Source organism: Protopterus annectens, chromosome 8.part1 (genome assembly GCF_019279795.1).
Source record: "Protopterus annectens isolate FY-2018-M chromosome 8.part1, PAN1.0, whole genome shotgun sequence".
In the NCBI taxonomy this organism is placed as follows: domain Eukaryota; kingdom Metazoa; phylum Chordata; order Ceratodontiformes; family Protopteridae; genus Protopterus; species Protopterus annectens.
The window spans coordinates 535,374,871-535,399,806 of record NC_056742.1 but is presented as its reverse complement, the minus strand read 5'-3'; the positions used below and the strand labels follow the sequence as shown (position 1 = coordinate 535,399,806).

General features: G+C 42.0%; 1 protein-coding gene across 1 annotated transcript in view; it reads left to right on the top strand.

Annotated features, from left to right (window-relative positions):
• Window positions 1-24,936, top strand: part of EDC4 (enhancer of mRNA decapping 4) — a 2,017,057-nt gene that overhangs the window by 1,515,590 nt on the left and 476,531 nt on the right. Inside the window, exon 20 of the mRNA XM_044082055.1 lies at window positions 21,035-21,071. Within this exon, the coding sequence (XP_043937990.1) occupies window positions 21,035-21,071 (37 nt within the window). The remainder of the gene's footprint in view (window positions 1-21,034; window positions 21,072-24,936) is intronic.

The following is a 24,936-nucleotide window of genomic DNA, read 5'->3' as shown; positions in this document are numbered from 1 at the left end:
TTTGGATCCTGTTTCTGAGTCTCTTTATCTTATTCCATAGGGACAGCCAGCCATTGAGAGCTTCCAGGCATTTCCAGTTAGTGAACTCCCCACCTCTTCTGATACCTCTCCAGAGCACTCCACTGAAGAAGTTACCCAGAAGTGGTTGTCAGAAAGACGCACCTAGAGTCCCCTCAGGAATCTTTAACTGAAGACACTGATTTTGATGAAAGGGAAGGGTCCCCAAAATCTCCACCAGAAGACATCTCCTTTGGAGACATTCTAGATGTCCTACACCAGAAAGGTGGTTGGTCCTCCAAAACCCCTTCACAGGAGGAATCCGTGTTCCTAAAAGCCTTCAGGTCTGGCCCACCTACATCTTGGGTTACCCCCCTCTGGCTGATGAGCTTATAGATCTTGTCTCCCGCCGGGCTTGGAAGGAGCTGGATACCATAGAACTGATTCCATGGTATCTAGGTAAGATCCTTGGAGTACCAAAACATACAGTTTTGGAGTAAGGGAATCCCTGTAGATGCCACCAAAATGGAGCTGGCTGAACAGAGCTCATCTGTCCATCCCCCTAATAGAGAATCTAGGGCGTTGGACAAGAAGCGAGTTTATGCCTCAGTGACCTTTGCGTTATCGTTGCTTAACTAGCTGGCACAGTTCACTCGATTACAGAGGGACTTAATCAAGGAACCATCTAACTCTACTCCTTGGTCAGTGTTGACAGAGGAAGAGGCGGCTTACTGGCCACCCTACAGTCTATTTCGAATGCATCCGTGAGGCTAATCTCTCATGCAGCTGAGGGTTCCTCACGGGCTGCAGGTTCAGGCATAGCCATCAAGAGACATGCTTGGATGTGATTGTTTGATTTTTGAGGAGCCTTTCAAAGCATCATTCATCAGTGCTGCCTTTGTTGGATCCTTTCTGTTTGGGCTCACCATTAAAGAGATACTTTCCCATAGTAGTGAGCAAGATGGAAAGACATTGTCTGCCGTGGGAATCCGTTTTTCTACCCTGCAGAGACCATTTTCTATGAATCAACATGGTGGTAAGATGTGGTTACGGAAGTCTCAAGTACCTTTCAGGACTTGCATGGAGAATTTTTCTTCCAGAGGCAGAGGGGGAAATAATATAGGAAGATGCCACCCACACAGTAGAGGAGGTCTGCAAAAGTAAGGCTTCCAAGTTTCCTTTTCGGATAGACCCTTTCAGCGCTCCTGAAGGATTGCCTGACTGTCCTATGGAGACAGTCGGGGGGTGCTTGTCTTTGCACCCAAAAGCCTGGGCAACCATCACAAAAGATATATGGTTGCAAAGAATCGTATCCAGAGGCTATTTCATTCCCTTTTTGTGAGTTCCTTCAGTGAAAAGAAAATGTCTCACTAATGTTCCACCATATCAGTGGGCATTGGCAGCTCTGGAGATTCAAAAGCTACTAGACAAAAGAGCCATTCTAGAGATCCCACCAGACCAAAGAGGATTCAGATTTTACTCGTTTCTTTTTGGTGCCAAAGAATCCCTAGTTTCAGGTGATCACGGTTCAGTCCATTCTGCCTCTGTTACAGAAGGATGACTGTATGTGCCCTGTAGATCTTAAGGACGTGCACTATCACATCAAAATGAACAGATGCTCTTGAAGATAGCTATGCTTCCCGCTGGGAGCCAGCCATTATCAGTTCAGAGCCCTGCCCTTTGGTCTCGCCACAGCCCCCAGGGTGTTTAAATGCATGGCAGTGATAGCAGCTCAGCTCACACTGCATGGATTTAGAGTGCTTCCTTATTTAGCCGACTGGCTCCTCACTGCACCAACCAGGCTTCTCCTAGTAAAAGCCAGGCAATACTTACTCCAATTATCTCAATCCCTGGGGATCAAAGTCAATCTTTCAAAGTCCCACATTCAACCAATTTTAAGTCTTGGAGTTTATAGGGGCTTGTCTAGATACAGTCAATCGTCTCACTCTTTTACCACAAAGCAGAATTCTTGCTTTGAGATTGCATGTCAGACAGGTTCTTTCTCAGCCCTCTAATACAGCAAAAGCAGTTCTCAAAACCTTAGGATCGACGGCTGTTGAAATTATCTTGATAACTACTGATCGTCATCACATGCGAATCCTCAGTACAGTGGTCCATACTTTGACAACTTTTGCAATAGCTTGTAAAACTATCTCGAGTTTGCAAGGACTCCCTATTGTGGTGAATTCAATCCGATGAGATTTATCAAGGACGTCCCTTTATCCTTCCTCCCCAAAACGCCTTGTTGACCATGGGTGGCTCCCATATTGGGGAGGGGCGATATTTCTTTGGACAGACTGTTCAATGCACGTGGTCCCCAGAAGAGACCAAACTGCATGTAAACATCTTGGAGATGAGAGCAGTCCTTTTCACATTGCAGACCTTTCAGAGCTCTCTTCCTCTTGGGACAATTGCTGTCCATATGGACAATATGTCAGTGGTTTGGTACATTAGCAAACAAGGGGGAGCCAGATCTTACCCTCTTTGCCAAGAAGCAGTGAGAGTCTAGCAGTGGGTGATCTCCTCCAACCGCTTTCTTGTAGCAATGCGTATACTGGGTAAATCCAGCGTTCGAGTTGGCAGGCTCAGCAGGACTGTCCTGATGCCTCATGAGTTGTCTGTCAATCAATCAGTAGCAAAAATGATCTTCCAAAAATGGGGTCAACTTGCTGTGACCTATTCACTTTTCCCCTCAGCAACAAATGCAGCAGGTTCTTTACCCTAATTCCCCCTTATGGACAGTTGCCGAGAGATGCTCTAGTCCAGGTTTGGCCCTCCGGTCTTCTGTATGCTTATCTTCCTCTGCTTTTAATCCCCAAATTCCTTCCAAAAGCACTCTGGTTGAAGAGCAAGGCAATTTGCATTGCCCCCTTCTGGCCTTGGCAAATTTGGTTTGCCTATCTGTGGTCTCACTATGTCCCCCCTTGGACACTGGATCCCAGTCCAGACCTACTATCACATCTGGACATTACAGGCCTCAGATTGACTGCATGGTGTCACCAATTCCAATTATGGCTAGACATTCCAGGCTTTCCTTTCCTGTTCCTCAAAATTTATTTTCACCCCAGAAACTTTTGACTAGGAAGATTTTTGAGAGTAAATGGAAGATATTTTCTTTTTGGGCACAGCAAATAGAGTTGGATCCTTTCACTGCTCCAATCCCTGCCATTTTAGATTTTCTTGCTTCAATTATTCAAAATGGTGCTAGTTTCTCCGCCATCAAAGTTCAGTTGGCAGCCATTTTCATTCTTCCTCAACTTCACCCCTCCTTCCCCCATTCATGTCTTTGGGAGCAACCTGATGAAGTTTTTTTGTTAGGAACCACAGTTCCTGTTTCAGACCCTGTTCTATTAATATGTCTTTCTGTTTTATTATTTTTGTTATAATTTATATTCTGATGGTTATATAACATCAGCAAACTCAATCTGAGGTCATGCATTGGTCAGGGGCATTATGGGTAAATGGAGGAGCTCAAGAGTCCAATCCAAGAATTTAGAGGAAAGTGCCCGAGTCCGATCCAAGATCTATTCATTGAGGAAGAATTAAAATGGACAACACAGATGCACAGTTATGCTGAGTACCTAACTTTTATTTTACACCAGTTGGCGTATAGTCTTGTCTTTGGGGCACTACTAGTCATTGTTTTTGTGTGATCACTAGTGTGTAACTTCTGAGTTTTGTCCTGGAATAGTGAAGGTTGTAGTATCCTTGAAGTTTCTCTTTTACTTGACATGCAGCACCTCTATATTGATACAGTTAAGTTGGGGTACAGTCTGCCTTGTCTGCTTATAGGAACACATTTTTTTTATTTTTCCTTATTTTTCACTTGTGAAAGTTGTTAGCAGTCAAGTGGTAGCATTTTATGTTCATCCTTATGTGCACTGATTATAAAAAGGATGAAAGATTGAGACAGAACCAAATGTGGATGTTTAATTTTGGTTCAGACAACAGCAAATTTAACAGCAGCATTATCAGAAGTGCGACTAGTTAACTTGAGTCAGTGGAATATATTTTAGGAGAGGTGAACTATGGACTTCAGCTGTAGTTATGAGAAATGTGATGGGTATGGATATAATTTTGAAAAACAGCAGCATATGGTGGAATCAGTATAACACTGAAGTACAGTAGATCTGAAAGTAAAAAAAAAGGAAGGGTCAATGATCTGACAGATGAGAGTGATGGACAGCTGGAACAAGTTTGGTGGTGGATGAAGTAATGTATAGGGAGCATCTGTACTGAGACTTAAGGAAGTAGCATGGATATCTTGGCAGTAAACAGAAGTTAAAAAACATGTCAGTGGCAGGGTGCACATTTTTGAAGACTAGATTGCTGAGCAAAGCAGGACGAAAGCTGTTTTGGTGACAGAGAATGGTGATGGTTGATTTGAGTTTAGACCATGGTTAGAAGACTTTTTGCCAATTTATTGTAAATTTTTTATCAGTTTTGGCAAGTATTGCCATTGAATAGGTTTAATTCAGAAGATGGATGTGTTTCTCGTCTAGCTATGGACATTTTTGAGAGTTACAAGAAATATTTTGGGCAAGACTGCAGAAACAGATAAACTAACATGCAGATAAGTTATGTCCCATGCTTCATAAAGGCCTGTGTAACCTAGATTTAAAAGAAAGTGTGGCCTGACTTAGGATAATTAAGTGATCTGAAACTTCATTTTAGGATGTCATACATTAATTTAAAGAGTCCTTTGCATTGGTGGTAACACTTATTCCTATGATTGGCACCTTTCTTAGTTTTTCTAGCAGTACTCTTGCTACTATAATTTTCGAAGTATGTTTCTTCATTAGGTCCATACATGGAGATTAGTTAATCCATAGTTAACACACCCCAATAATCCATTACTCCTTCTTGCCACTTGCACAGTTGAGCTCTCTTAACATGCATTGTTTGAAAAGTTCTTGCCTTCAGTGCTTAGGAAGCACAGCCCTCATGGTGTGGCTGTGGTCACTGGAACACAATTTTGGGTAGTACTGTTGCTGTTTCGTTTCCTTTTTTTTTTTATTTTGGTGAGGGTCATATCATGATGCTGAGTTGTGTTTTCTCTGCCAGTGCTTCGGTCCTGTCTGTCGACAGTGTTTGAGAACCAAGATTGAGGCCTTCAGTAATGTCCGGTGGGACTGGAAAGAGCCCAGTGCAAGAGATGTCTCACCCAGTGATGCCTGCTAGGAGGTAGATTGGCCAAAACCCAGTTTTAAGGTGCCTGTGCCTTGACTGTCCTTCATAATCCACTGTTTAAGTATGGCTTTGCTTCTTGGTCTTTGAGGTTGTTCTCGAGCCATTGCTTATCCAGATCCTTGTCTTTGGGTAGGCAGGAGGAAGAGATTGATAAGGCACTTTCCTAGCGTGCGCTGTTGGGGCTGGGACCTGAGGCATTGTCACCACCTTCGCTTTTTCACTTTCGACAATAGATACTGCCATGGCTTGTGTAAAATAACCTTCAGGTGTGTTCCTGAATGTGAGTTTGGGCGGAGAATCAGCCATTTCTGCCTTCCATATTGTGGTTGGCATCTTACAACCCATTTATCCCTACTTTATCACCAGGATTTGAGGGTAAGCCTGGAGGAGCCATTGTTAAGGCAGCCATCCAGAGATGCTTAAAAGTTTTCCTTTAAGCCCTGCATACATTACATCACCCTAATGACAACCCATGGCTAGAGAGTGCAGTGGCACTTAGAACTGCACTGCACCTGTCCTCTCCCAATGCAGTTTAGCATCAGGGGGATGCCCCTGCCCACCCACAAGAGGCACTGCACAATTGTCTCCCAAATCTTCATCAGGGAATTCAGCACACACGCGTATGTCCCTGAGCATGGGCATGTGTAAGAGGCATTCGGGGCATATTTCTGAGAACATGCACTCTACCTGTAATCTTTTCTAGAGTTCTGATATGGATAGCAGTTTTTACTTTTAAGTTAGGGATTGAGCCTTTTGGGAGAGGCAGCACTCAGAGGGAAATGATAAACCCCCACACTTTCTCATTGCATGTCCAATCCATGGGATCTTGTAGACATGTGAGAACAGCAGGTCTTAAGGTAAAAAAAAAAACCTTCAGTGGCTGCCTGGATGACACCAAAGCCACAGTCATGCTGTTATCTTGTAAAGGGGAACAAAAAGTTCGGAGTAGCTACCCACATACCAATACAGTTTGAATCCTTCTTGGACAAAGGTATCGTGGATAAATTTCTGCCAAAATAGGGAGCAGGGTTTTATTTGTTTTGCTTTCTGATCTTCCAAGAAATTTGTAGGGAGGTACACAGTATAGGTCCTATTTCAGCTTTCAATTTAGCTGTTGTGAAGTTTTATATAGTCCCAGTGAAAGGCCTACTGCCACTGCTTCCAGTACACTTTTGAAAGTATTAGCAGATACAATGGAAAGAGTAGTTTGCTGATGAATGAAGAGAATGAGAGGGAGAGAAGGTTGGATGATGTGGGGATAGTGAATCTGGAAGTGAAACAGATTAGCAAGGTGGAAGTAAGGACAGCTATGAAGAGGATGAAGAATGGAAAGGCTGTTGGTCCAGATGACATACCAGTAGAAGCATGGAGGTGCTTAGGAGAAATGGCAGTGGAGTTTTTAACCAGATTGTTTAATGAAACCTTGGAAAGTCAGAGGATGCCTGAGGAGTGGAGAAAAAGTGTTTTGGTATCTATTTTTAAAAATAAGGTTGCTGTCTAGAGCTGTAGTAACTACAGAGGGATAAAACTGATCAGTCACAGCTTGTAGTTATGGGGAAGAGTAGTGGAAGCTAGGTTAAGAAGGGAGGTGATGATTAGTGATCAGCAGTATGGTTTCATGCCGGGAAAGAGCACTACAGATGCGATGTTTGCTCTGAGCGTGTTGATGGAGAAATATAGAGGTCAGGAGGAGTTGCATTGTGTCTTTGTGGACTTGGAGAAAACATATGATAGGGTATCTAGAGAGGAGTTGTGGTATTGTTTGAGGAAGTCAGGAGTGGCAGTGAAGTATGTAAGAGTGGTACAGGATATGTACAAGGGTAGTGTGACAGTGGTGAAGTCTGCAGTGGGAGTGATAGATGCATTTAAGGTGGAGGTGGGATTACATCAGGGATCAGCTCTGAGCCCTTTCTTATTTGCAGTGGTGATGAACATGTTAACAGACGAGATCAGACAGGAGGTCCCATGGACTATGATGTTTGCAGATGACGTTGTGATCTGTGGTGAGAGTAGGGAATTGTTGGAGGAGACCCTGGAGAGGTGGAGATATGCTCTAGAGAGGAGAGGAATGAAGGTCAGCAGGACTAAGACTGAATATATGTGTGTAAATGTGAGGGAGAGTAGAGGAATGGTGAGGATGCAGGGAGTAGAAGTGGCGAAGGTGGATGAGTTTAAATACTTGGGATCAACAGTTCAGAGTAATGGTGAGTGTGGAAGAGAGCTGAAGAAGAGAGTACAGGCAGGATGGAGTGGGTGTATAAGAGTGTCAGGAGTGATTTGTGACAGACTGGTACCAGTAAGAGTGAAAGGGAAGGTCTACAAGAGGGTAGTGAGATCAGCTATGTTGTATGGGTTGGAGATGATGGCACTGACAAAAAGGCAGGAGTCAGAGCTGGAAGTGGCAGAGTTAAAGATGCTAAGATTTGCACTGGGTGTGACAAGGATGGGCAGGATTAGGAATCAGTATATTACAGGGTCAGCTCAGGTTGGACTGTTTGGAGACAAAACCAGAGAGGCGAGATTGCGTTGGTTTGGACATGTACTGAGGAGGGATGCTGGGTATACTGGGAAAAGAATGCTAAGGATGGAGCTGCCAGGTAACAGGAAAAGAGGACGGCCTAAGATAAGGTTTATGGATGTGGTGAGAGAGGACATGCAGGTGGTTGGTGTGACAGAGCAAAATGCAGAGGACAGGAAGAAATGGAAACAGATGATCCACTCTGCCGACCCCTAATGGGAACAGCTAAAAGAGAAGAGAGAGCAGATGCAATGGATGCCCTTTTGCCAGTCAATATGTTGAAAGCTTACAGGAGGTTCTTGCAGTTTGCTGTGTTTGGGCAAAACTGGCTGTGCAGTCTGTTGCCAAGTTGACCTTTTGTCATCATCTTAGGTGTGTATCCAAGTTAGCAGACCCTTCCAGAGCTTAAAGTCATACTTGTTACCCACTTAGACAACTAGCTTCATGTGCTTTCCTCACAGGGAGCCCTAATGTTGGTGTCAGCTTGAGCTGTACTTTGCCTTCAGTTGTGAAAACTCCTCCCTCCTGGTGCAGCGTATTTCTTTCATAGGACTGCTCCTGGTCACTGCTCCTGGTGTAGCATATTTCTTACATAGGACTGCTACTGGCCACGGCTTTCCTCCTTGTGAAAAAGGACACATGAGTTTGGGGATCTGCCTTTCTTTATTGTGTTTCAGAGGTACATCCAAACTCACATTCACTTGTGCATGTTGAAGCTGATGGTACTAACTGTGCTTGCATTGACTTAAGCCTATTTCTGCATGTGTGCTTTTCCAAAGAATATTTACAGCCAGTGGTTACAGAGCCAGTATTCCCTGTCAACTCCCCCTAACTTGGCCTCAGATTTTTGCTCAGTCCCATGTAAATTTTGACAAGTTATTGTTAGATAAAGTCACCAAAGTAAGCCTGAAATAACTGCAATATCTTTTTTTTTTTTCAGAAAATCCACAGCCTTCTGAGTACTTACAGCTGTATTAAAAGCGCGGCCTTGATCATTTTGGCTTTCTCCATGATTCCGTCTGTGAAGCTTAAGAGCTGCATGGTAGTCTTGGATGACTTCTACATGTTTCACAGTCTTGGCTCTTAGCCCAAAACAGACAGACGGGGCTTCCATTGTTACTTCCTTTATCTTTTTGCCTGGTCTTAGATTTCTTGTTAGTGTGATCATGTTTGGCTTGGTCCAGCGTGCGTGTATATCAGGCATGTTTGGTAGCTCTGCTGTCTTTAGTATCCCTCCCTGAAGCTCACATCTGTTTTCATAAAGTCAGACAAGGTAGTAGTTTGATATCTGAAGTACTAGCCTGGGACTTGCTTCTGTCTCCTCTGCATGGAAGTGATTCACATTTGAGAGTCTGACTCCAGCTGCAACATCATAATGTTGCTAACCTGCATGGGTGTAGAATGAAACATCAAGTACCTTGTAGTCTTCACTTAGAATATTGAAGGGTAACCATTGATGTGCAACACTTCGTGTCAGCAAAATGTAACAAAACAAATGGTAGTGTTCCCAGCCTGCATTGCATGGGAACTGAATGCCCCAAAAGGCAACTTGGGCTGCAAGTGGTTTTTGTGAAGTAGATTAATCCAGAAGTCAGCTTAATTGCATTTCTGCTCTCCCTGGCAAAGAAAGTTGGAGTGAGTAGTAACTCCATTTTCATTAAGCAGAAAGTTTTTTTTTTTATTGTTCCTCTGTTTGGGGCAGCATCTGTAATTCTGTTGATACTGCTTGCAGAAAGGCTAGAACGCTTGTCCTTGTTGCCCTTTATGGCCCAGAGAAGGCTGGTTCTAGGCTGTAGCACTTCTGATCTGTCCAGACACTGTTCCAGTCTGAGCATTGGTGAGTATGTCAAAGTGAGATGCTGACAGCCCACTGTAAGCTTAGCTGCTTGATTTGTCCTGATTCAGCTGTCTGACCTACTGCCAGAAATTTCACAAGTAACATAAGCTGCTTGGAAGACTGCCAGTGGAGTTTTGGCTAACTTGGAGTCCCAGTTCAGCTATCAGTATTTCTAGAAACAATTTCAGGAAATTACCAGGAAGCCTTCCATTGGGACCACCACTGAAGTCAAGTGGAAATCATTTGCTGTTTTGGCCTAGAGTTATTTGTTCCTCTTGTGTTTGTTGGCCTACACTTCTGCTTGATGCACTTCAGACATTATGATCTGAGCCCTCAGTTATGCTTCTCTTTTGGTACATGTCACCTTTTACATCATTTTGTGATCTGGGGAAATGTAGACTGTGCCATATTTCTAAGCAGATGTTTGTGGTCCTTTCTAGTTTCTGCCCATAACAATGGTCATGTGATTGTTATTAATATAGGTTCATATGAGTGTACTAGGCTAATGATCAGAGCGTTCTTTTTAAGTCTAATCATGTATGCCAAATCTCTGATAAGTTCTGGCATCCTAGATAAGTGTAAGCAGGGGCTTGCATGATAAAACATTTACAAGCAGGGGCCTAGGATGAACCATTTGTAGGCTGTCTGCATCAATTAGAGACAGGCACCAAATCAGAGTTGAAGTTCTGTTCCCCATCCAGTTGTCCAAGTTATACTTGAATTGGGTTAGGGAGGAGCTCTGCTTTACGTGCATGGGGGTAATGTGCCAGAGAAGCAATCGTCTCTGGGATACATACATGTCTGTCCAGGAGGTCCTTTTTATATCCCAGGTAAAGTTTAAGTCTGTAGAACGGGTAATTCTGATGCTGTTTATTTTGCAGATATGCAGGAGGTCTATCAGGATGAGGTCTGACAATGCCATGTATGCTAGATATAGATCTCCCCTTAACAGCCTTTTAGAGACAGAATATAGTGATAGGGCCTTGAGGCGGTCTGCATTGGACATGTTACTTATGCTCTGTATTCTTTTGATGAAGAACCTATGTGGACGTTCCAGTTGTTGGATGTGCCTGGTTAGGTACATACCAAAGGGAGCATTTTACTCAATGACAGGACTGATGAATGCCAAATACAGTAGAACAATGACTTCCTTGGGCCTAGATGCTATACCTTTATTTATAAGTTGCACAACATAGAATGAATTCCTCACTACTATAGACACGTGATGATCAAAGGCTAGATTATTGTCCAGGTATATCCCCAAATCCCTGACCACTGGGTCAGCTGTTGGGGTGTGTTGTCAATATGATAGTTACCAGGGGTGGATGACTTCCCAAAGGATACTATTATGCATTTCTTGGCATTTACTTTTAGTTCATGGCTCAGACACCAGTTATTTGTCTGTGTCAGCCCTTCCTAGGGAACATTTGTGTCAGTGGGGGATTCTGTGACTGCTTCTAATTTTGCAGTCATCTGCAAATTTAATCAGCTAGTGGCTATTAACATTGACCTTGACTTCAGAGAAGTAAATGACAAAAAGAAGAGGTCCCAGGACTGATCCCTGAGGGACTCCTCTTGTCACTGTGACTGGCCTCTTTGTAGAGGTGGACTCACCAGTTCTGTCTGTGAGCCAGCTGGCTATCCACCGGGTAACATAAGGGTTTGTATCTAAAATCTTGAGTTTGTCAGCAATGCCCAAGTGGGGTATTGTGTCAAGTGCCGTGGCAGATCAAGGTAGGCCGTGTGAATCATTTTGCCTTCATCATTTGCCTTGGTGATCTTCTCAAAGACGTACAGCAGGTTGAGTAGTCCTGATCTGCTCTTGACGAGTCTATACTGGTTGTGTCCGGTGTCTGGAGGTTTCCTGTGTCATCATTGGTCATTTCCTTGACAATTCTTTCCATGGCTTTGCATATGAGACTAGTGAGACGTATGAGTCTTTAGTATCCAAGGTCTGTAGATGACCCACTTTTGTGCAGAGGGATTATTGTTGCTGTTTTCCATTCGTGAGTCATGAAGCGTGTTTGGAGGATGTAGTTAAACAGCAGTTCCAGAGGGCCTGATAGGTCATGTTTTATGCTATTTAGAAGGCCTGCTGGGATATTGTCTGGGCCCTTTGATGCAGTGTTCTTGGCCTTACAGAGAGCATTAAGAACCTACCTGTTCCCAAGTGATAGTAGGGGCAGTTATATTTGATGGTATTTCCTGAGGGAAGATTGCAATGGAGAGACTCGTAAAGTTGGAACTAAATTTGCTGGCCAGTAGGTTTGTTATATCTTTTGATTCAGTATTGGTGGCTCCATTAACAATGAGCTCCTCACACAATTTTTTATTGTTTTAGAGGTTTACCTCAAATTTGGCTTTGGTAAACTTTATTTGTCCTCTGAGTTTGTTTGTTTGTTTAGTTTGTTGAGAGTGTTTTTCATAGGTTCATAGGTTCATACTAGGCTATCTGCCCTAGGGCATTTATAAGCCTAGCCAGAGTGTGTTTGGCTTTTGCCACCCATTTTAAATTCATTTTGTTATGCCCTTTTTCGAGGTTAGTATACTGTGCCTCTGTCTAACAGTGACCCAGAAGTGATACCCAGGGTAAACCTACGATCTCCCATCCACTCATCAAGATTCCTCTTGAAGAGAGTCAATGAGGGACTCTGCCTAACCTGGACTGGGATTTTATTCCAAAGTGAAGGGAGCCTCTGGGTTATGAATCTGTCCCTCCAGCATGTCCTATTTATTTCAGTGCTGAGGTTCAAGTCTCTCGAGCGCGTAGCTCGATGGGATTTGGATTTTCTGAGGTGCAGCATGTCCATTAATTCCGGGTTTGACATGGCTTTATACGTCAGGCACAGATCGCCTCTGAGCAGGCGGTATGCCACTGAGTAGAGCTGGAGTTTCTTTAACCGGGCAGCATATGGTATCTGTTTGAGCCCTTTGATCCTCTTGGTGAGGTACTTTTGAGGTCTTTCCAGTTGCTGCAGGTGTCTGGTAAGGTACATCCCAAAAGGGGCATTGTACTCTATTATGGGCCTGATGAGGGATGAGTAAAGAGGCACGATGACCTCCCCTGATCTAGATGTGAATCCCTTCATGATTAGGTGGGCTATATAAAATGATTTTCTAACCACTTTGGCCACGTAGTTGTCAAATGAGAGATTGCTATCAACTTGGGTCCCCAGGTCCCTAATTACTTCTTCTGTACTTAATGGATTACCACCTATGTGGTAATTTGTGGGCACTTTGTTTTTGCCAAAGGGGATGACTATACACTTTTTGGCATTTAGCTTGAGGCCATGGCTCTGGCACCAGTTGTCTGTTTCTATGAGGCCCTTTTGGAGGATGCTTGTGTCGACTGGAGAGTCGATTATGGCGCCCAGTTTGCAGTCATCTGCGAACTTGGTCAGCCACAGTCCTTCCGTGTTTGCCTGTTCCTCTGAGAAATATATACCGAACAAGAGAGGTCCCAGGACTGAGCCTTGTGGGATGCCACTTGTAACTGGTTTGGAGTCTGACATGGCTCCAGCAATTCTAACCATGTGGGTTCTGTCCTTGAGCCAGTTTGCAACCCATCTAGTGACATAGGAGTTTATATTTAAGCTGGTGAGCTTATCTAAAATACCCGAGTGGGGTATTGTATCGAAGGCTTTTGCGAGGTCCAGGTAGGCTGTGTGGACCACCTTCCCCTCGTCAATGGCCTTGGTGACTGTTTCAAAGAAATCAACCAGGTTTAAGAGGCAGGATCTGCCCTTAACAAAGCCGAACTGGGTAGGGTCCAGTGTCTGTAGGTCCCCAATATCTTTATTTATGAGGTCCATGATGATCCTTTCCATAGCTTTGCAGACCAATCTAGTCAAGCTTATGGGGCGATAGTTTCCAGGATCCGTTGAGGCACCACATTTGTGGAGAGGGACCACTGTTGCTGTACGCCACTCTTTGGGTACATATCCTGTAGTAAGGCTGAGACTGAACAGTAGTTTTATGTTTGGGTTTAGCTCTTCTTGGTGTTCATGTAGGACGCAGCCTGGGACACCGTCTGGTCCCATTGATGTTGTGTTTTTTGCTTTCGAGAGGGTGGCTCTTACCTGATCATCTGAGATGTCAGGGGGGGCAGCACTTTGCTGGGATAGATATTCGCTCTTTTGGTGGGAAGGGGGGGGAGAAGTTTGCGCTGAACCTGTCAGCTAGGATGTTGGCAATGTCTGTGGGTTCGGTGTATTTTTTGTCATTTTGGACTAATTCCGAGCATATCTGGGAATTCCCACCCAGGTTCCTAACATAACTAAAGAAAGCCTTGTGATTATCCTTAGTGTCCTGTGCAATTTTTTCTCTCGAAGCTGGCCTTAGACGATTTTATGAGTGCCCGTAGTTTTTTGCTAATACTGATCAGACATGCCTTCCCTTTTTGGGATTTTGCTCTATCATGTAGTAACTTTCTCCTTCTGTTGTATAGTTTGTTTATGGCTGGGGTCCACCAGACAGGACATCTGCCTTTGGAGGATTGGGTCTTGGTTTTATTTGGGATTGCATGATCCATGCATTCCTGAAAGTGTTCATAGAATGCGTTTATAAAGGATTTTGCGGTCTGGGCCGTATTTCTACAGGCTCGGGGGCTTTGAAGGATTCCACCTCGGTTTTGAGGAGTGTGAAATTTGCTTTAGAGAAGTTTTTCACTGTGGTTTTCTGGGCAGGGGGTGGGGTCGGGATGTGAATATCCAATGAGATTAGTTTATCGTCTGATCTTACCAGTGAGGGATACACTTCTGGTCTGGAGCATAGAGTCCCCATGTTGGTGATGTTCAGGTCCAGTATGTTTTCCCCTCTTGTGGGAGTGGTAACAAGTTGTTCCATAGCATTTGAGTTTATAAATTCTAGGAACCTTTGGGCTAGGGTGTTGGAGCTAGAGTAATGCTCCCAGTCTATGTTTCGGTAGTTGAAATCGCCCAATATAATGGTGTTTGGAGAGACCTTCATATTTTCCAGTGTTCTCAGGAAGGCCGAGTGGGGTTCCTGGGTTTGGGAGGGTGGTCTGTAGCAGGCTATAAACTGGAAGGCAGTTTTACCCACTGTTAGTTGCACATGGATAGTCCGTGATGTTTCGTGCTGTGCCATCAACCTGGAGGTGTGGGTATCTTTGACGGATATTGATACTCCCCCTCCTTTTGTGGTTCGGTCCAAGATTTGAGGCCGAAAAGCATGGTATGAGGTATAACCTGGGAGTGCTGGGGTGCTCTCGGGAGCCTTGAACCAGGTTTCTGTTACTGCACAGATATCAATGTTCTCCATACTAAGGAGAGTTTCGAGTGCGTGCATCTTGAGGTTTAGACTTCTGGCGTTGAGTAGCATTACTCTTAGTTTCTTATCCCTTGTGATACCTATGGAGGTGGGTTTGTCTTTTGAGCCTTGCCTAAAAAAGGCACTATGGGGGTAGCAAGAGCCTTTGCCAATATCCGAAAGCCCAGGGGTGACAGGTGCAAGCCGTCGCTAGCGAAGCATCGTGGCTTGTCAAGCATGTCATCCCAGACTGACAGGCATTGGATCCCCTTTGAATGACACCAATACTGAAGCCAATTGTTGAAATTGATCATCTTGTCTTCATATTGTGGCATCATTCTTGGTGAGGGTAAGATGCTACTCAAGGTCAGGGTCATACCGGCCTGTGCTACATGCTCAGAGAGCTCCTTTATGTCTCTTTTCATGTAGTCCAGGGAGGTACGTCTCAGGTCATTCACACCAGCATGGACAATGACTGAGTCATATTTGTACTTGCCTTGGAGTGACCTGAGTGCGTGTGCTATGTGGCGGATCCTAGCGCCCGACAGGCAGCTCACCGTGACCTTCTCCTTGTTCACCCTGGTGAGCGGGACGTCAGTGTGCTGACGATAGAGTCACCTATTACAAGTGTATCAGGTGTGTTGTTTAGCCTTAAGGGCTGTGACTGTTCGGCACACTGGCTTTGTGAGCTATGTGTTGCATGTGTTTTGTTTTGGGGTAGCGGTTGCTTGGGTGTATGCTTTGGAGGTCTCTGCTGCTTAGGCAGATTTTTATTTAGAGCCTCTGAGTATGTTTTTGTGTGTTTATGTGTTTGTTTTGCTGTCATGGTAGGTCTATGTGAGACTGGAATTGTAGTGAGTGTGGTTACCTTCTCCTGACTGGTTACGCCAGTACTGAGTTGAGAGAGCTTAGCCTCCAGTTTGGCTATATGGTTGCATCTCTCACATGTGTTGGAATTTGTTGGGAGGAGGAGAGGGTTGTCTGTGTACATGAGGCAGTTGTAACATTGACTCAAGATTCCCAGATTCACCAGCTGGACCGGAGAGGAGATTGACAACTGACCTTTGGACATGCTAGAATAGTATTGGGAATTCCTTTATAATTGAAAAAAAGGGTCAATGGGGAACAAGGTACTCAAGGGGAGTTTGTGAGGGTGTAGTGTTTTTAATTTTTTAGTGGTGACTTAGTGAGCAAGTGCCAGGTAACTTAAATGCAATGTGTTACAGGTAACTTAAATGCAAAAACGACAAACACTAACTTTCTTTCAAGTGAAACAAGGAAATAAGTACAGTTATCATGCTGGGTGCTACACCTCCTAATTTCTGCCATGATTTTCTTTCTTCTTTTATACATCCTATTGATGTTGTGATTCCACCAGGGTAGCTTGTTCTTTCAGTTAGTTTTGTTCTTCCTCCTGATGGGTACAGCTGTTGACATGCTTGTATGATTTTAGTCGATGAACAGTTCCATGTAGGCAGCAGTGTTTTCAGTTTATAGGGACATGAAATTTTGTCAGGTTATCGTTTAATAGTACGAAGTTTGCCTTTGAGTAGTTCTCAAACATTCCAGCGTTAGTAGGGATTCCAGGATTTATTTTTACTTCAAAGGAGACCATTTTGTGGTGAGAACTTACCAGAAAAGACATTACACCAAGGGAGTGCAGCACTCTCCCATATTAGCGAGGACCAGATCCAGTATGTTTGCATGCCTCGTCAGTGTATTGACAGTCTGGTCCTGGGAGTTTGTGTTTACAAAATCCAGGAAACTCTGGGCCTGAATATTTAGTGTAGTATATGATTCTCAATTAATAGTGGGGTAATTAAAGTCACCTATGAGTATGGTATTGGGTTGGATGGGGAGTGTTTCCAGTAAGTTTAAATACATGTTATGGGTTTCCTGGGTCATGGAGGGGGACATATAGCTTGCAAGGAAGGGGTATGGGATTTTACCTATGGTGATTTCAGTGTGTAGAAGCTAAAGTGCGTTACTCTATTTAACCAGCCTTGAGGTATATTTATTTTGTATGTAAATTGAGACCCCTCTGCCTTTAGTCCCTGTCTGTGTAGTAGCTGGTCTAAATATGTGGAAAGCATTATAGCTTGGCACTGCTGGTGTGCTGTCCATGCAGCTTTAAACTATATCTCAGTGACCATACAGACGTTAGCATTCTCTAAGGTGAGGAGAGCTTGTAGGGAGTGGAGTTTTTTGTTTAGACTCCTAGCATTGAGCAGTAACACCTTTAGATTTTCTTGGTTTTGATTTGCTGTTTTGGAAGTACTTTCAGTTTGGCAATGCCTAAAAGGGCACTTTGGAGGAGGACAGTGTTTTCGTTAATATTCGAACGCCTAGAGGGGTGAGATGCAGACCATCCCTGGCAAAGCATCGTGGTCTGTTGACCATCTCCTTCCACACTGACAGATATTACACCCCCTTAGAATAACACCAGAAATTAAGCCAGTTATTAAAGTCAGTCATCTTCTGTTTGTGTCGTGGTATCATCCCTGGAGGAGGTAAAATGCTGTTCAGTTCTAGGCTCATACCAGCCTGGGACACGCATTCAGAGAGCTCCATGATGTCTGTACTCATATAGTCTAGGGAGGTACCTCTCGGGTCATTTATACCCACATGGACTGTGACCGAGTCATACTGGTACTTTAGGTCCAGTGACCTACATGCTTGCGTAATGTTGCAGAGCCTGACCTCTGATAAGCAACCAACCCTGGTTTTCTCCTTACTGAGCCTGGTGAGAGGGACATCAGTGTGTCTCACAATGGAGTCTCCAATAACCAAAATGTTTGATTGTGTGGTGGCATGCCTTATGGGCTTATAAGTAGAGGCTCCATGAGATGTCACTGTAGCTGTTGATGTGGGTGTTGTTTTGAAAGAGTGGGATGCTGAGAATAGTTATGTGTTCTTCGTCCAGGAAGTCTTTAGGGTTTAGGAAGGTTAGATTTAAGTGCCTCAACATATGTAGGTCTGCGTGTCTGCCTTGAGCTGTGTGTGAAGTATGCGGCATGTGTAGTATGCTTTTATGTGAGAGCTTTGCCTCTAGGGACATTGTATAAATACATCTGTCACGTACCATATCAATTTGTTTGAGAATTAGCTGGTTGTCAGCAAACATGAGGAGTTGCTGTGTTGCTTCAGGATGCCCATATCCCCCAGGCTGGTACTGGAAATAGTGGGGAAAGTTCATATCCATGGCAACAGGCCCTTTTTTATTGTTTAGATAGTTGCAGTGAGAGTATAAGTTAATGTCAGTAGTATCTATCTGGTTTGCAACTCTGGTACCAATGCTTGTGTGCTAGTAGGTATTGGTGAAATTTCAAGGGTGCTTTTACAGGAAAAATATTAACTTGAGGTGTCTGACTCTGTACATGGCACTGCCTGCCACTTGAGGGAAACTAATAAATAGAACCTGATGATTTATGGGTGAAGTATTTAGGGAGATATTCTGAAGTTAGGTTAGACAGCAGATAATCAGGCAGTACTTATCAAAGAGAAAGAATTAGCTTTGTCAAGAATTATTGAAAAGAGGGGGTTCACCGGATTGACTACTTCCTGGCTGCTACTAGTACTGGCCTCACCACAGCTTCACGCTGCTGGGGTACAATGCTCCATTCTTTGTTCTCTCAGCAGAAACAAAACATTAGCACCGTATCCCAAGACATGAAGCAGGCCACAGGCTCTTTGGTGATGAATAGCCTTGTCCCACATGATGCAAGGGTCTGTAGGCTTGTTGTAGCCTTTTCTTTGAATTGCAACCAGACCAAACATGAAGGTCCAACACAGACACTCACTACACAGTCAGAAACCATTAGGAATCAATGCATTCTGCTCCTTTTCTCACCAGGAGCAAAATGTAAGCACAAATTTTAAGCTGGCGTCTTTGAAGCAGTTGTCAGTATTTCTGGTGATCAACAGTCTTGAGGAAGTAATGTCCCTGTGCTCCTCCTTTCACTAGAAGGACATATCCCAAGGTGACTCCTGAGAGGCAGAAGGTGGGCTCTCCAATAGCTGGTGATCTTAGACTAGATGATGCAGATATCAAAGGTAAGATAGAAAAATAGAAAAAGTGTGCTAATATCCTAAGCGTTGTAGTGTGCACTAAGCAGTTACATGTGAAAGATGGAGTAACTTAGGCTTTGGCAGTATTAAGTGTAGAGTCACCAATTTTATAAGAGCAGAATAGGTTGGAAGGAGGTGGGCACTTTGTATTCTGTTTGTTTGGATTACAGAGGGAGGGGCAGTAAATTTAAATATCTGAAGGGGAGTGATTTCACAAAATGATAATTTTGTGCTTACAATAGCCAATGAAAGAGGAAGGGGAAGAGGAAATATGTGGTCAAATTAACATAAGGAGCAGGCAGCCAGAAATACAGTTGTGCTTTGGGTGTAACTTACAAGAGAGAGAGCTGTGGTCTCTTTCCTAATTTAAATATGCAGTTAAAAGCAGAATACAAATAAAACACATTGTAAAGAAAGCAAATCGATATAGACAATAGAAGAAGGCAGTGAAGCAATACAAAAAAAAAAAAAACTAATCTTTCCTTCTCAGCAATCTATGGCAGAGTCTAAGTGAGCTTTTCCACTAAAGCCTTCTGTTAGTATTATCGTTGTTATTATTATTAATATTATTATTATTATTATTATTGTTGTTGTCATTATTATGTTTTGTAAAGCCCCTCAGTGATAATATTGCACGTACCCCTTCCCCCTCTTACTTTCTCCGTGTAAAGGAATTACCTGTGCGTGTATTATTTACATGTTCTCAATGTAAAGGAGTTACCCGTGCGTGTACTCTTTACATGTTCTCAGTGTAAAGGAGTTACCCATGCGTGTACTCTGTACACTTTCTCAGTGTAAAGGAGTTACCCGTGCATGTCCTCTGTACACTTTTACAGTTAAAAGAGTTACTTGTGGTGTACTCTGTACAATTTCTCAGTGTAAAGGAGTTACCCATGGGTATACTCTGTACATACTAGAACACTTCTAACTTATTTTCTTGACTGTCTTAAAGAAACGTAGTGAAGAATTTTGCTTATGTGCGTCCCTTGACTCAAAGTGCCCTTTTCCTTAATACCTCCCATCTCTTCACATAACATTGCTCAGTTAGTTTGGTTTTGTTGTCCAATAGCAGTAAGGTTATTTAACAGGTCAGTCTGTCTTTGTTTACCACTGTTAAGTTGTCTGCATTATGCCTTCCTCTTTCCCATTTTGTGTAAGCATGTTTCCCATCACATACCATTGTCAGTCAGTAGTAAGGTTACAAAGCAGCCCTGTCTAGGTGGTTATGGTATGTTTTCTCTCTTTTGTTCAGATTATTTATGTTATGTGTCTGCTTGTGCTTCGAGTCTATTTGACTGTTTAGGTATAAGAAAACAATTGAAATGTATAACTACATCAGCAGCTGAAGAAAATCCCTAATATGCTTTTCAGCTGGAAGTTTGATCTCTTGAAAGTGATGCTGGTCTTTTTACCGTAACTAACACTAGTTGTACGAGTATGTGCAGAAGTTTGTATTTTTAGGTCACTGACAAAGGATTGTACTACATATATTGCAGGCTGCAGCCAACATCTGTTCATATGATGTAATTATTGACATGTGTGACTGTTCTCTGTTATCCAGCGACTGTAGTTTTTGAAAATGTTTAATATTGTGCATTCCAAATATAAGATGTACTGTGTATGCCCATGCATGTTATCTGTCTTTCATAAAATCTGCACTGTGTCAGATTCTAAGTATCAGGACAGACTGTTTACTGGCTTATAAATTGTAGATGTTTACTGCTTGGTGTTTAAAGCATTTCTTTCAGGGTCTGCTTTGAAAAAACTCTGCCCAGCAAGGCAAATCCATTGAACAAAAGTTTCTTGTTATTCATTCCTGCATTACCCACTCATCAGTGAATAAAAGTCTTCAGTCACAGTACCTGTTACCACGGGCAGTATGATGTGTCAGCTGCTATGACCTGAAGAAAGCAGCATATCGTTTAAAGGAAGACTACAAAGGAATGGTGAAGGGACAGACTGCAGAACTGGGTACAGACAGGAACAACTATGCTAGAGTCCTGTTTCTATGTTTGGGATTCTCACAGAGAGTCAATGATAGGAAAGACTTAATATCTGCTGTAGTTGTCGTTTAAGGAGATGATGATAGGAAGACTTTCTTCTAGCATGCCATGCAAAAAACTTTACACCTGTTATTTTTCTGTTTGTTCTTTCAGCGATGCCTTGCAGTCACCAAGAACATGTGATCACCAGGTTAGTGGGATTATTTTACTGGTTTTATACTTTTTTGGATATTTTTTTATAAACTGTAGATTAATTAGCAAGGATTCTTAAGTTTGCATAAACTAAATCGTCCAATACGAGCACCTCTGCAGTCTTATTGCATACTTGCTGCATTCTAATATAGTGATATCTTTAAATATGATTTGTTGTTAGATTATTCTTGGTTAGTTTTTGCAATTTATGATGATTACATATAATGAACTGCAGAACTCTTAACATTTATTTTAAGTCATACAAGCTGTATAGGTTATGAGTAACGTGAACAAACCACCTTGAGGAACATGTCTGCCTGTATCCATGTTCACAGATGGGCTGCTAACCAGTGCCAAATCACAACTCAAGATTTATTTTACTTTTAAGACCTTGTTGTTTATCATGATTTTCTTTTATACCGTTGATTTACTGTAAATTTATTTTGCTCAAACAGGTTTGATACCATTTCTTTTATGTTTTTTTCCATAGTGCATAAATGTTTTTTCCATTGGTCAATCCTGTCCAGTTTGAAGCCTGAACACTTTTTCAGTCAAAAAGATTTATTTGTATGTCCTCCTCTACTTTTAAAAGGCCATCCCACCCTTACATTATTATGGAAGTTGCATGTTCTGTTTTTAGTGTCTGTGTCCTTCAGTTGTGCGCACTGAAAGTTTAACAAAACCGTTTGTTGTTTCACTCAGAAAATCATAATTAGCTGCATGCTTTCTTTTTTTTTTTTGGGTGGGGGGTGGTGTTCACATTTTGTAAGTGCCTCTGGAAAGATGGATCCTCCATGTGTTTTTTTTATCTATGTATAGAGTACATTGATGTATATTTGTATATTTTTAGGTATTTCATAACAGTATGAGTTTAATTCAATGTGTGCAGTATATCGGTAGACATCTGTGTAGTTCTTTCTCTCTTGTACTGTACTTCCCCTTCTGGTGTTGGTGCATTTGTTTGCAGGACTGATATATCTTGTTGCAAGGATGGCGAATGTAACTTGAGAGTAGTGTAGGCTTTTAGTCCGTTCACTGTCTAAAACCTTCACAGGGTAGTAATTGCTTTAGTTTTGCCTACAGTGCTCTGTAGACTGCTCTGCCGCTCTTTGCTTTATTTTTTTATTTTTGTACTTTATTAGTAATGGGGAGTAATGCATATTCTCAAGATATAGGCATGCTTTTTGCATTTATTTAGGTGAAGAATGCATCTCTTCTAATTGCAGTATGTCAGCTGTTTACTTCTTTGAATATTGTTGACAAAAAAAGTATCATTAAGAACAAATGTAGCTCTAGATGATCTTCCAGTAGAGCATCAGCTTCATCCACAGTGTCGTGGTCAGCACCATTGATTTCTGGGGCCAAGCCTGTAACTACACGAAGAAGAAAGAGAAGAAAAAGGAACAGACAGCGCAGATATTTCTCCCGGAGTCCTAATGCTAAGAAGCCCAGAGCAGAAAATAAATTAACTTCTACACATTTTCGTTTTGGTTTGTCTAAAATTCCAATTTAAGTTTTGGCTGAAAAGTCTTCTGTTAAAACTTCAACAGTTTTGGCTGCAGAAATAAAGGACTGGATTTAAATTTTCACATGATGTATTCAGAAGGAACCAATAAGCACTTTTCTTACTAAAGAATATATCAGACAGATTCATTTAATGACCTAAGACTGTTTAAATACTTCATACTTCAAACATACATCACATAACCAACTAGTTGGTGCTAAATTCTTCTTCTTCTTTCGGCTTTTCCTGGTTAGGGGTCACCACAGCGGAACTCCAGTCCACTAATGATTAGCAGTAGATTTTTACGGTGTTGAGGTGCCAGCCCGACACCCAACCTTCAACGAAGTCATGCCCATTCACACATGTCTTTTGAATGTCACTCGACCGCAAGGAGGACATGCAGACTCAACACAGAAGGCGCTCCAGCCGAGAATCGAATGGGAGAACCTCTTGCTGTGATGCGACAATGTTACCGCTGCACCACTGCGGCTACTAGAATTGGTGCTAAATACAAATATATTTTTTAAGTTTTACAGTCACAATCAAAGTAAGTTATACTTGCATTGCTTCTTAAGTTATCTTTTCTTTTTCAAAACACTTAGAACATTCACTGAAACATTCAAACCTGGTAATATACAGGCATTTAATTTTCTTTGCTAACAAAATTCCCTTAAATCAAGCTCATCTTCTCTATTACCATATCTTTCATTAATTGGAACATAAGCAATCTCGTGAAAAATAAATATCTTATAATCTTTACGTATAATATTTATGATATTTAATATCTATAATGTCTATGTTTTGCTAGAGCATTTAATGTATTATTTTCTTTTATAATGTTATAATATTCACAAATTTTATTCCTAAATTTTCTAATAGTTTTCACCTCCAGCATTTGCAATCTCCTTGAGGAAAAATACTTTGGAGTCTGGTTCTGGTTGGAGTATAAAATACCTATGAAAACATTTCCATGCAAAGATTCTAAATCTTCTAGACTTTGTTGCATATTTAGGAGCCATACATATGTCCTCCCATTATTTTTTTGTGAATTGCTTATACAATCTCCAATCCTTTCTAACCTCCTTTGATTGATTTCTGTTGTCATGCAATGTTTTATATGTCATACTAATTATCCCTTTTTATCAGCACCCTCTGTTCTAGATTCTACTAAAATACTCACTGCTGGTCTTTCACTTAGGATCCCCCATTCATTTTTCTTTGCCTATACTCTGATATCAATCCTTGATAGGGAAGGCAATCTCTAGCCTGCAGTCCAAATGAATTCTTGCCTCTTCCCATTTCAATAGCTTTTCCTGTCTAATTATTTTCACCCAGTACCTTGGTTCCTTTGCCAATTTTTTCAGTAAATTCCATCTCCCTCTTGCCTCTTCTCTGTATCCCTAATTGCAGTCATCCCTGTCGACAGAATCTCCTTTCTCCATTCCCATGTTGGCTTACTTGTTAGAATACTTCCTGCTACTTTATGAATATAATATTCTTTAAGAATATAATATTCTGTATGATTATTGCTATTCTCCTTAAAGATCTGCACCCCAAATCCCAGTCTCTCCTTATTCCTTGAGCATCTCCCATTTCATCATTATCCATTTCCACTTTGAGTTACAGCTTTCTGCTTATGCTAAGTAGAGGAGCCTTAACTGTGTAGCTCTGAAATATCCCTTCAAATCAGGTAATCTTAAACCACCTTGTTCTGTTGGAAAGTCAAAACCACTTGACTCTTGCCCTCTTCCCCTCCCAGATAAAATCCTTCAACTCTTTATTAATTGCTATCCACAACTTCATCTCTGGTTGATAAGAATATGCTTCACCTGTGTATAAAACTAAAGGCACTAAAAACATTTTCACTGTTTGTACCTTGTTATCCATATCTGTAAAACAGATCTTCCAATTTCTCAATTTTTGTATTATCTTTTTACTCACTTCCCACATATCCTTAGCTACCATAATAGAATCCCTTTTAATCTGCACTCCTAAGTACTTTATTTTATCATGTCACCATAAATGTGGTATTGCTGAACCAGTGGCTACATAGTTTACAACTATTGCTCTTGTTTTATCTTCATTAATTTTTTTATCTCGAAAACAGTTTAAATTTTGTCAGAATGTTCCACAACACTGAAATGTCCTTTTCTAGTTTTATTAGGTAGAAAATGAGAACATCTGCAAATAAAGCCGACTTTTCTTGATTACCATACCAATTATATCTTTGAATTTTTTTGAGTCCCTTATTTTCTTTGCCAGTGGTTCTAAATGTAATGCAAATAAAGGTGAAAGAGGACACATTTGCCTAGTTCCTCTTTTCAAACAGAACTTCAGATAGCACCCCCTCCACTTTAAT